The 12,785-nt window shown below is 43.8% G+C and overlaps 1 protein-coding gene across 4 annotated transcripts in view; it reads left to right on the top strand.

Annotated features, from left to right (window-relative positions):
* GPLD1 (glycosylphosphatidylinositol specific phospholipase D1) overlaps nucleotides 1-12,785 on the top strand; it is a 90,268-nt gene that overhangs the window by 42,496 nt on the left and 34,987 nt on the right. For all 4 annotated transcript variants that reach the window (XM_068236978.1, XM_068236976.1, XM_068236979.1 and 1 more), the window contains 2 exons: nucleotides 10,203-10,268; nucleotides 12,172-12,301. In XM_068236978.1, coding sequence (XP_068093079.1) covers nucleotides 10,203-10,268; nucleotides 12,172-12,301 — 196 coding nt within the window. The remainder of the gene's footprint in view (nucleotides 1-10,202; nucleotides 10,269-12,171; nucleotides 12,302-12,785) is intronic.

Genomic DNA, 12,785 nt, shown 5'->3' with positions numbered 1-12,785 from the left:
GTTATAATTGGTGCAGTACTCACGTTCAGCAACTGATATAAACATTAGCTTGCAAAGGGAAGTACATCCAGGCATAAACATCAAAGAAGGGCGACATTACTTAGCCGGGAGAGAATCAGTCCACTTCGTGGCCTCGGCGGGGGTTTTAAAGATAAGGACCTTGTCCCCATCCTGTACCCGGAGCTTAGCTGGAAACAGCATGGCATATTTCAGCTGTCTTTCCCGAAGCTTAGTCTTCACCTGCTGAAAAGACTGTCTCTGTCGCTGTGTCTCTGCAGTATAATCGGGAAAGATCATGAGCTTGGTATTTTGGTAGGTAAGTTCTCCTGTTTCCCTGGAAGCGTTCAGGATCGCATCTCTATCTTTGAAGTTTAATACTTTGAAGATTACCGGTCTCGGCAAAGCTCCAGGAGGATTCTTTTTAATTGCCATGCGGTGGGCTCTTTCAATCACGAAGAAACGGGAAAATGTAGCTTCTGGCAGGAGCTGCTTAAGAAGATTTTCAAGAAAAGATATCATGTCGGTGCCTTCAGCCTTTTCAGGTATGCCTAGAATTCTGAGGTTGTTCCTTCGGTTCCTGTTTTCGGCATCAATAGCCCGGTTTTCTAGCTGGTTAAGACGCAGCTGCATAGCGGGGATGGCCACGCGGTGTGTCTGCACTGTGTCCTCAAGGTCCGAGGTGCGTTGTTCCAGCTCTGTAGTGCGTCCTCTAATTTTGGCTAGGTCGCTCCTAAGTAGCCCCAGGTTCACCTCCATGTTGTCAATCTTCTTAGTTAGGGTAGCTTGACAGAGTTTGATAGCCTCAAGGAGTTCGGCAGGGCTGGGCATTGAAGTTTCCTCTGCCATGTGTTCTGCCCCGCTATCCGCTTCTTTACTCTGTTTGCCCCGCGTTGTTGGTCTCTGTTGTGCCGAGGTGCTAGGAATTTCTTCCAAATTCTCCACGGTCTCTTCCTTATCTTTACCTTTAGATCCTTTGGGGGGCATATCTGAATATGGGTGGAATCTGCGAGGTTCTCTCTGCAGGCGAGCCGGACCACCTACAATGTCCCAGCACTGCGACGTGGACGTCTGCTTGGAGCCAATTTCGTTTTCGCTCGCCTGCGGGGGGTCACACCACGACTCCAGTGTGTAATCTTATTTAGCAGCAGATCGGCAGTAGTATTTGCGTCTCTGAGTGTGACGGCAATGCAGAATAAAGTGTTATTAGTGGAACTAGGCAGCGGAGCTCCGAGAGATGCGACTTCTCAGCTCACCATCTTGCCACGCCCCCCATACACACTAGCATAGAGGTAGTAACCGCTCAGGTGACAGTGACAGTTTAGCAATGAAAGGGAAGCATACAGCATTTTTATTCCAGGCTGCAGCAGTTCTTATAGATGGTCGGAGCTGACGGACAGAAAATGAGTCAGGAAAGAGTTAACTTAAGCAGAGACGAGATCACTGGCTAGGAAGAAAAAAAAGCAATAAATTACGGCTAGATAAGAAAGTGTAATTTACAACTGCTGGGGTCAGTGTCACAGCTGTAAAAAAGAAGGCAAAGAAACTAGCAGAAATGTTTGTGAATGCCTGCATTAGAACTCAGCGGAACTTAGTTTTATCTGCTTTGTAATGTAAATCCCTGGTATTTCTCACATCCACTTGTACTGTATGTTGATCATATATATAATTGGATCATCAGGTGACAGTTATGATTGATCCTGATTGTTATAACACATCAGGAAGTGAGAGGTGCAGGGATTGGGGAACTCTGGAATTCATTAGTGCAGAGCAGGGCGCTGGCTGGCTGCGCTGCGGGAACAGAGGAGATGATTTACTTTGACATATGACCTCTTCTCTCTCCAAGTCATGCCGCCCTTCTGATCTTATCTGATTTTATCGCCCTAGCCCATGGCCTTTGTGGCCTTTGCAGAAATCCGGGCCTGCCAGCGATGGCTCGTACCATAAAGGGAAAACTTAAAGGGTCTAGTACACAATGCTATTGCATGCAATCCATTTGAAAGTTAATGTTCACTTTCTTCAACTGCATAATCTTGCAACCTAGTTGTTTTTAATGCTTCTAGTGTTCCAGCTTGATGTGAGTGTCATGAGAGCAGGGGGTTAATGATTGTTTTTATGTACAATTTCCACTCCCCCCAGCACCTGCTCTTCCATTTAAAAAAATTGGTCCCTAAGCAGGATGAGCATAGCTACTCCTTTCTTGTATATATTACTTAAATTACCTACTCTTCTTTAGCTCAAATGCATAGGTCCATTTAAATTGAAATTTTCTAGAACAGTGCTGTCTGACTTCATGGACACAGAGGGCCAAGTTTTTTTACTCGGTAGAAGGTCGGCTACAATAAATTGAGTACATGCGGTACTAATTGTGGGATAATATGGATCAAAATAACTGAAATCTTAGTAGTGAGGAGAAGAAAGATGCGTGCACCTTCCGTCCATAAACATCCGTGTTTATTTCAGCAGTGACAATAAAGTTTCACATAGGATCCGTCATATTGTGACGGATCCTATGTGAAACTTTATTGTCACTGCTGAAATAAACACGGATGTTTATGGACGGAAGGTGCACGCATCTTTCTTCTCCTCACTACTAAGATTGACTACGTCTGTTCCTATTATATGGCGGAGCACATGTCCTAGCAGTGATCGACAGCAAGGATCCAGTTGGAAATGGTGAGAGTGGCTTTTGCTTTTTATTCCTTCCACTGTCTAGTTGAATGGGAGTGCCGCGCCTTCTTCTTTTTAGTGCAACAAAATAACTGAAATGACAAGTGGATTAACCACTTGCCGACCGCCTACTTCATATTGGCGGCGGCAAAGTGGCAGCCCCAGGACCACGTAACGCAGATTGGCGTCAGGTCCTGGGGCACTCTCTGGCCGGGGATCGCGCGCTGGGATGCGCGCGCATCCACCGGCAATAGGCTCCGCCCACCCGCGACGTCAACCCGCCGGCCAATCGGAAGCGCCGGCGGGTTGTTAACCCGACGATCCCCGGATAGGAAGCGTATAATACGCTTTGTAATGTTTACAAAGTGTATTATACAGGCTGCCTCCTGCCCTGGTGGTCCCAGTGTCCGAGGGACCACCAGGGCAGGCTGCAGCCACCCTAGTCTGCACCCAAACACACTGATCTGCCCCCCCCTGCCCCCTGATCGCCCACAGTACCCCTCAGACCCCCCCCTGCCCACCCCCCAGACCACCATTTGCACACAATCACCCCCCTAATCACCCATCAATCACTCCCTGTCACTATCTGTCAACGCTATTTTTTTTTTTAGTCCCTAAACTGCCCCCTGCTCCCTTCTGATCACCCCCCCACCCCTCAGATTCTCCCCAGACCCCCCCAGACCCTCCCCCCCCCTGTGTACTGTATGCATCTATCCCCCCTGATCACCTGTCAATCACCCGCCAATCACCCGTCAATCACCCCCTGTCACTGCCACTCATCAATCAGCCCCTAACCTGCCCCTTGCGGGCAATCTGATCACCCACCCACACCAATAGATCGCCCGCAGATCTGACATCAGATCACCTCCCAAATCCATCGTTTACATCTATTCTCTCCTCTAAACACCCACTAATTACCCATCAATCACCCATCAATCACCCCCTATCACCACCTGTCACTGTTACCCATCAGATTAGACCCTTGCGGGCACCCAATCGCCCGCCCACACGCTCAGATTGCCCTCAACCCCCCCCTTATCAATTCGCCAGTGCATTATTTACATCCGTTCTTCCCTGTAATAACCCACTGATCACCTGTCAATCACCCCCTGTCACTGCCACCCATCAATCACCCCCTGTCACTGCCACCCATCAATCAGCCCCTAACCTGCCCCTTGCGGGCAATCTGATCACCCACCCACACCAATAGATCGCCCGCAGATCCGACATCAGATCACCTCCCAAATCCATCGTTTACATCTATTCTCTCCTCTAAACACCCACTAATTACCCATCAATCACCCATCAATCACCCCCTATCACCACCTGTCACTGTTACCCATCAGATTAGACCCTTGCGGGCACCCAATCGCCCGCCCACACGCTCAGATTGCCCTCAAACCCCCCCTTATCGATTCGCCAGTGCATTATTTACATCCGTTCTTCCCTGTAATAACCCACTGATCACCTGTCAATCACCCCCTGTCACGGCCACCCATCAATCACCCCCTGTCACTGCCACCCATCAATCAGCCCCTAACCTGCCCCTTGCGGGCAATCTGATCACCCACCCACACCAATAGATCGCCCGCAGATCCGACATCAGATCACCTCCCAAGTGCAGTGTTTACATCTCTTCTCTCCTCTAAACACCCACTAATTACCCATCAATCACCCCCTATCACCACCTGTCACTGTTACCCATCAGATTAGACCCTAATCTGCCCCTTGCGGGCACCCAATCACCCGCCCACACCTCAGAACGCCCTTAGACCCCAGCCCTGATCACCTCGCTAGTGCATTGCTTGCATCTATTTCCCCCCTCTAATCACACCTTGAGACACCCATAAATCACCTCCTGTCACCCCCTAGCACACCTACCCATCAGATCAGGCCCTAATTTGCCCCGTGTGGGCTCCTGATCACTCGGCCAAACCCTCCGATCCCCCTCAGACCCCCTTCCGATCACCTCCCCAGTGCATCGATTGCATCTATTTTCCCCTCTAACCGCCCCCTGAGACACCCATCAATCACCTCCTGTCACCCCCCTAGCACTCCTATCCATCAGATCAGGCCCAATACATCCTGTCATCTAAGAGGCCACCCTGCTTATGACCGTTTCCACAAAATTTGCCCCCTCATAGACCACCTGTCATCAAAATTTGCAGATGCTTATACCCCTGAACAGTCATTTTGAGAAATTTGGTTTCCAGACTACTCACAGTTTTGGGCCCGTACAATGCCAGGGCAGTATAGGAACCCCACAAGTGACCCCATTTTAGAAAGAAGACACCCCAAGGTATTCTGTTAGGTGTATGATGAGTTCATAGAAGATTTTATTTTTTGTCAAAAGTTAGCGGAAATTGGATTTTTATTGTTTTTTTCACAAAGTGTCATTTTTCACTAACTTGTGACAAAAAATAAAATCTTCTATGAACTCACCATACCCCTAACGGAATACCTTGGGGTGTCGTCTTTCTAAAATGGGGTCACTTGTGGGGTTCCTATACTGCCCTGGCATTTTAGGGGCCCTAAACCGTGGGGAGTAGTCTAGAAAACAAATGCCTCAAAATGACCTGTGAATAGGACTTTGGGCCCCTTAGCGCACCTAGGCTGCAAAAAAGTGTCACACATGTAGTATCGCCATACTCAGAAGAAGTAGTATAATGTGTTTTGTGGTGTATTTTTACACATACCCATGCTGGGTGGGAGAAATCTCTCTGTAAATGGACAATTGTGTGTAAAAAAAATCAGAAATGTGTCATTTACAGAGATATTTCTCCCACCCAGCATGGTTATATGTAAAAATACACCACAAAACACATTATACTACTTCTTCTGAGTACGGCGATACCACATGTGTGACACTTTTTTGCAGCCTAACTGTGCTAAGGGGCCCAAAGTCCAATGAGTACCTTTAGGATTTCACAGGTCATTTTGAGACATTTGGGTTCAAGACTACTCCTCACGGTTTAGGGCCCCTAAAATGCCAGGGCAGTATTGGAACCCCACAAATGACCCCATTCTAGAAAGAAGACACCCCAAGGTATTCCGTTAGGAGTATGGTGAGTTCATAGAAGATTTTATTTTTTGTCACAAGTTAGCGGAAATTGATATGTATTGTTTTTTTTTTTCACAAAGTGTCATTTTCCGCTAACTTGTGACAAAAAAAAAATCTTCTATGAACTCACCATACCCCTAACGGAATACCTTGGGGTGTCTTCTTTCTAAAATGGGGTCACTTGTGGGGTTCCTATACTGCCCTGGCATTTTAGGGGCCCTAAACCGTGAGGAGTAGTCTAGAATCCAAATGCCTCAAAATGACCTGTGAATAGGACGTTAGGCCCCTTAGCGCACCTAGGTTGCAAAAAAGTGTCACACATGTGGTATCGCCGTACTCAGAAGGAGTAGTATAATGTGTTTTGAGGTGTATTTTTATACATACCCATGCTGGGTGGGAGAAATCTCTCTGTAAATGGACAATTGTGTGTAAAAAAAATCAAATAATTGTCATTTACAGAGATATTTCTCCCACCTAGCATCTGTATGTGTAAAAATACACCCCAAAACACATTATACTACTTCTCCTGAGTACGGTGGTACCACATGTGTGGCACTTTTTTGCACCCTAAGTGCGCTAAGGGGCCCAAAGTCCAATGAGTACCTTTAGGATTTCACAGGTCATTTTGCGACATTTGGTTTCAAGACTACTCCTCACGGTTTAGGGCCCCTAAAATGCCAGGGCAGTATAGGAACCCCACAAATGACCCCATTTTAGAAAGAAGACACCCCAAGGTATTCCGTTAGGAGTATGGTGAGTTCATAGAAGATTTTATTTTTGTCACAAGTTAGCGGAAAATGACACTTTGTGAAAAAAAACAATTAAAATCAATTTCCACTAACTTGTGACAAAAAAAAAAAATCTTCTATGAACTCACCATCCTCCTAATGGAATACCTTGGGGTGTCTTCTTTCTAAAATGGGGTAATTTGTGGGATTCCTATACTGTCCTGGCATTTTAGGGGCCCTAAACCGTGAGGAGCAGTCTTGAAACGAAATTTCTCAAAATGACCTGTGAAATCCTAAAGGTACTCATTGGACTTTGGGCCCCTTAGCGCAGTTAGGGTGCAAAAAAGTGCCACACATGTGGTATCACCGTACTCAGGAGAAGTAGTATAATGTGTTTTGGGGTGTATTTTTCCACATACCCATGCTGAGTGGGAGAAATATCTCTATAAATTGACAATTGTGTGTAAAAAAAATAAAACAATTGTCATTTACGGAGATATTTCTCCCACCCAGCATGGTTATATGTAAAAATACACCACAAAACACATTATACTACTTCTTCTGAGTACGGCGATACCACATGTGTGACACTTTTTTGCAGCCTAACTGTGCTAAGGGGCCCAAAGTCCAATGAGTACCTTTAGGATTTCACAGGTCATTTTGAGACATTTGGGTTCAAGACTACTCCTCACGGTTTAGGGCCCCTAAAATGCCAGGGCAGTATTGGAACCCCACAAATGACCCCATTCTAGAAAGAAGACACCCCAAGGTATTCCGTTAGGAGTATAGTGAGTTCATAGAAGATTTTATTTTTTGTCACAAGTTAGCGGAAATTGATATGTATTGTTTTTTTTTTCACAAAGTGTCATTTTCCGCTAACTTGTGACAAAAAAAAAATCTTCTATGAACTCACCATACCCCTAACGGAATACCTTGGGGTGTCTTCTTTCTAAAATGGGGTCACTTGTGGGGTTCCTATACTGCCCTGGCATTTTAGGGGCCCTAAACCGTGAGGAGTAGTCTAGAATCCAAATGCCTCAAAATGACCTGTGAATAGGACGTTAGGCCCCTTAGCGCACCTAGGTTGCAAAAAAGTGTCACACATGTGGTATCGCCGTACTCAGAAGGAGTAGTATAATGTGTTTTGAGGTGTATTTTTATACATACCCATGCTGGGTGGGAGAAATCTCTCTGTAAATGGACAATTGTGTGTAAAAAAAATCAAATAATTGTCATTTACAGAGATATTTCTCCCACCTAGCATCTGTATGTGTAAAAATACACCCCAAAACACATTATACTACTTCTCCTGAGTACGGCGGTACCACATGTGTGGCACTTTTTTGCACCCTAAGTGCGCTAAGGGGCCCAAAGTCCAATGAGTACCTTTAGGATTTCACAGGTCATTTTGCGACATTTGGTTTCAAGACTACTCCTCACGGTTTAGGGCCCCTAAAATGCCAGGGCAGTATAGGAACCCCACAAATGACCCCATTTTAGAAAGAAGACACCCCAAGGTATTCCGTTAGGAGTATGGTGAGTTCATAGAAGATTTTATTTTTGTCACAAGTTAGCGGAAAATGACACTTTGTGAAAAAAAACAATTAAAATCAATTTCCACTAACTTGTGACAAAAAAAAAAAATCTTCTATGAACTCACCATCCTCCTAATGGAATACCTTGGGGTGTCTTCTTTCTAAAATGGGGTAATTTGTGGGATTCCTATACTGTCCTGGCATTTTAGGGGCCCTAAACCGTGAGGAGCAGTCTTGAAACGAAATTTCTCAAAATGACCTGTGAAATCCTAAAGGTACTCATTGGACTTTGGGCCCCTTAGCGCAGTTAGGGTGCAAAAAAGTGCCACACATGTGGTATCACCGTACTCAGGAGAAGTAGTATAATGTGTTTTGGGGTGTATTTTTCCACATACCCATGCTGAGTGGGAGAAATATCTCTATAAATTGACAATTGTGTGTAAAAAAAATAAAACAATTGTCATTTACGGAGATATTTCTCCCACCCAGCATGGGTATGTGTAAAAATACACCCCAAAACACATTATACTACTTCACCTGAGTACGGCAATACCACATGTGTGGCACTTTTTTGCAGCCTAACTGCGCTAAGGGGCCCAAAGTCCAATGAGCATCTTTAGGCTTTACAGGGGTGCTTACAATTAGGCACCCCCCAAAATGCCAGGACAGTGAACACACCCCACAAATGACCCCATTTTGGAAAGTAGACACTTCAAGGTATTCAGAGAGTAGCATAGTGAGTCCGTGGCAGATTTCATTTTTTTTTGTCGCAAGTTAGAAGAAATGGAAACTTTTTTTTTTTTTTTTTTGTTACAAAGTGTCATTTTCCGCTAACTTGTGACAAAAAATAAAATCTTCTATGAACTCACCATGCCTCTCACTGAATACTTTGGGATGTCTTCTTTCCAAAATGGGGTCATTTGGTGGGGATTTGTACTATCCTGGAATTTTAGCCCCTCATGAAACCTGACAGGTGCGCAGAAAAGTCAGAGATGCTTGAAAATGGGAAAATTCACTTTTGGCACCATAGTTTGTAAACGCTATAACTTTTACCCAATCCAATAAATATACACTGAATGTTTTTTTTTTATCAAAGACATGTAGCAGAATAACTTTCGCGCTCAAATGTATAGGAAATTTTACTTTATTTGAAAAATGTCAGCACAGAAAGTTAAAAAAGTCATTTTTTGACAAAATTCATGTCTTTTTTGATGAATATAATAAAAAGTAAAACTCGCAGCAGCAATCAAATAGCACCGAAAGAAAGCTGTATTAGTGACAAGAAAAGGAGGTAAAATTCATTTAGGTGGTAGGTTGTATGACTGAGCAATAAACCGTGAAAGCTGCAGTGGTCCGAATGGAAAAAAAGGCTCTGGTCCTTAAGGGGTTTTATGACTGCAGTCCTTAAGTGGTTAACTCACTATAATTAACTCTGAGATCACTTTGCCCTTTATGATGAACTCTGATAGGGATTAGATTGTAAGTTCCTTTGAGGACTGTTAGTGACATGATGCAATGATTGTATTGTAAGCTCCTCTGAAGACAGTTGGTGACAAGATGGCAAGGATGAAAGTGTAAGCTTCTCTGAGGGCAGTTAGTGACACGATGGCAAGAATTAAATTGTAAGATCCTCTGAAGACGGTGACATTAAGGCAGAGATTAAGATTGTTCTCTATTCTGAGGACAGTTAATGACATAATGGCAGGGATTAGATTGTAAACTCCCCTGAAGACAGTTAGTCTCCATATAATTAGGCAGTGTTTCCCTCCTAAAAAGCACCTGAAAATAAAAATAATTGACTCACCTGTCAGGTGACTCCTCCTCTGTCCTCCAGCATTGCACCCTAGACTTCGTGGCAGCAGCCCTGGCTGCAAACCTTCCGCCCTGTGCAGATGAATAATGATGTCCTGGGTGATGCAGTTGAAGTGTGCATTGCTCCAACTCACAGGGACATGGGGCAACATCACTGCACAGTTGCTCTGAATTCAGGGACACTTGAGGGAGGGTTGCCAAGGAGGAGAAGTAAAAAAGCAAGCAGTGGATTGGTCACAACAAGAGCTCTGGCTAGCAGCTGGACAGCACAGTTTAAGAACACAAAAACTTGTCCAGTCGAAACAAACTTGTTTTGTGCTTTAGTTTTTGATTTAGTAAATAACCTCGTATAGGAATACATTCCTAGATTTAATCACTTTTGTCTTCATTTTGCCTTAGTGACTGTTATTTGCCTGAAAATCCTGTTTTTATCCAGTGCAACGTCCAGATAAGGGAACCAAAAGTGTAAGTTAACTATCTGATAACTGAATCTGACTTTTTTGTTAAATTTAAAAAAATATATTGATGTAAATCATAGTTTCCAACATTTTTGGTTAACTTGTAAAGGTGCTTGGCTACTAGCCTGGAATTAACTGTGCATTTGTGTGTTGCATATCCAGTCCTGTACAGCACATTTTGGCTGTAAATCCTTTTACATTGTAAATTCACAATTTGCTTATTAATAAGCACAAGCAAAGAAATGGATGCCTGGACAGAGTACTGGTCAGGTGGGTAGGACACAAAATGAGTAAGGAAGCACAAAGGGAGAGTGGGTTACACAGATGAGTATGTGATAGAATTGAAAGGGGTGGGTCATACACAATTGAGTGAGGATGTACTTATGTGCATAGGGGTGAGGGAGCTTCTATTGCGATTCTCTACCAGTTTGAGGTAAAGAAACAAGACAGAGATGAGACAGCTTACCCTTTTTTTCACAGAATTGGCTAGATTTATTTGTATATGGTCACTGTAGATCGCAGACAAGTTTGGAGTAATTGGAGTAATTTTTCACAGGCTAACTGACTAGTGCTACAAAATAAATACACAGATCAAGAGATCACTGTGTTATCCAGTTGACTGCAGGTCAGTAAGTGAGGGAGAAGTGTAGAAAATTCAATCACTCTCCTCAAATATTCGAGTATCCCGCAGTCCCATACACAACCAGTTCTTGGAACTTGTAACAATAGAAAATGCACAGTATAACGTGTACAGATTTCATAGATATCAAAATGTATTATATCAAAAGTTAGGAAATAAAAATAGTTAAAAACAGGGAACATGTTGCAGAGCCTGCTTAAAGTACATATCTGGCCAGCCAGTGATTCATTCACACAATTCCAGTCACCTCAATCATTCCTCCTAGTCTTGCTATCTGTTTCAGTAGGTGCAGCTGGCAAATTAATGAAGATGTTAGTTGGTAAGGGTGATATTGGTAACACTGCGACAGTCCCAGTCCATTAGTTAGGTTCAGGCAGCTTCAGTAAGCGTAGTAGCAAGCAGTGCAGTCAGCACAATTCTTTATATTGATAATGCCAGAGTCTATCCATTGCAGGGGCATGTCATGTAAAAGTATCGATATAGATTAGATCTTACCCGCATCTTCGCTGGCAATCTTGCACCATGGTGTCAGCAATCAGGTCAGCCGATGAGGTCGGGGCCCTTTTCTTTGGCAGTTGCTGCGTAATGCAAAAAGCTGGTGGCGTCTTGGACTTGCAGCCGACTGGCGTCCCAGCACGGCTGGCTCTTCTGTCTTGGTAGGTTCCCCCTACATTTGGCCCTAGACTACAATGGACTTATGATGATTAAGTTGCGGATTAAATTGTGAGCTCTTTTGAGAGACAGTTAGTGACACAACTATATACTCTGTAAAGCGCTGTTGAAGATGTAAGCGCTATATAAACACTAAATAATAATAATAATAATCCAGTGACCTCTCTAACAGATGTCTCCTGTGTCTCTCATTGGTGGGTTTGTGATAGATACGTGCCAGAAAGCTGTGATATAATATACCTTTTCAGAACTAGATACCAAGGGAGAGAGCTGGTTAGTGAGATTTTGGAAAAGAGGAGGCTTTGCCACGGTGGTCATGTGACTGCACCTTCCCTAACTAATATATTTACAGCTATTTTGTTTTTATTTTAACAACAGACCAGTAATAGAGTGGCTTGGTTGCCTGGGCTTATGTCACTTGAGCCTGGAGTTCAATGCACAGTCTAACGGATGAATGAATTATAGTGTCCAGAGCTCCTAGGCTTTTCAATTACAGCATTATTTCTATTACTGCAGTGTTTTATTTCCTACAAGAGTACTTTTATATTTCTGCCAACAGAAGAGTTATTTTACTCACACTTAATGTAATACTTTACAGTGCAAAGAAAATGGAGCTACAGAAGGCTGAATACTACCAAGATTTTAACTCATCAGTTATGGAGTCCTCTGGAGCCCATGTTGTTTCAACAGAGTCTGGAGTCTACTTTGAAATGAATGAGTGGGCAGAGGTACAATTGTTATTTCCATTCTCTCTTTTAATCAACTGCTTTAGTCAAGTGCTTACTATTGTTTATAAATAAAGGAAATTTTCACAGGCCCATTCAGGTTTGGAAACCATTGCTTAATTAGCTGCCAACTGATTAATCAGTCAAGCTGACAGGAATCACTGCTTAGTTTTCCATATCTGATTAGTTCTATACAAAGTTCCTGTTTCGCCCACCGGAGAACCCTAATGCTGTGAATACACGGTTCGGTTTTGAGCCATTTAGATGGCTTGATAGATAATTTCCGACATGTCCGATCTCCCGCCTGATCGTTTCACCGCTCGATTTCTGATAGAAGCGAATGGAAAAAGATAAGAAAAATGAGTGGAAGATAAGAGAATCGACTGCAGGATCGAGCGGCAAAAACAATTGAGCAGAGAATCGAGTGCCAGAAATGAACTGTGTATTCCCAGCATAAAGCCTCGTAAACACGTATGAGGCGTGTCGC

Source organism: Hyperolius riggenbachi, chromosome 5 (genome assembly GCF_040937935.1).
Source record: "Hyperolius riggenbachi isolate aHypRig1 chromosome 5, aHypRig1.pri, whole genome shotgun sequence".
Lineage (NCBI taxonomy): Eukaryota > Metazoa > Chordata > Amphibia > Anura > Hyperoliidae > Hyperolius > Hyperolius riggenbachi.
This window is presented reverse-complemented; position numbering and strand designations above follow the sequence as displayed.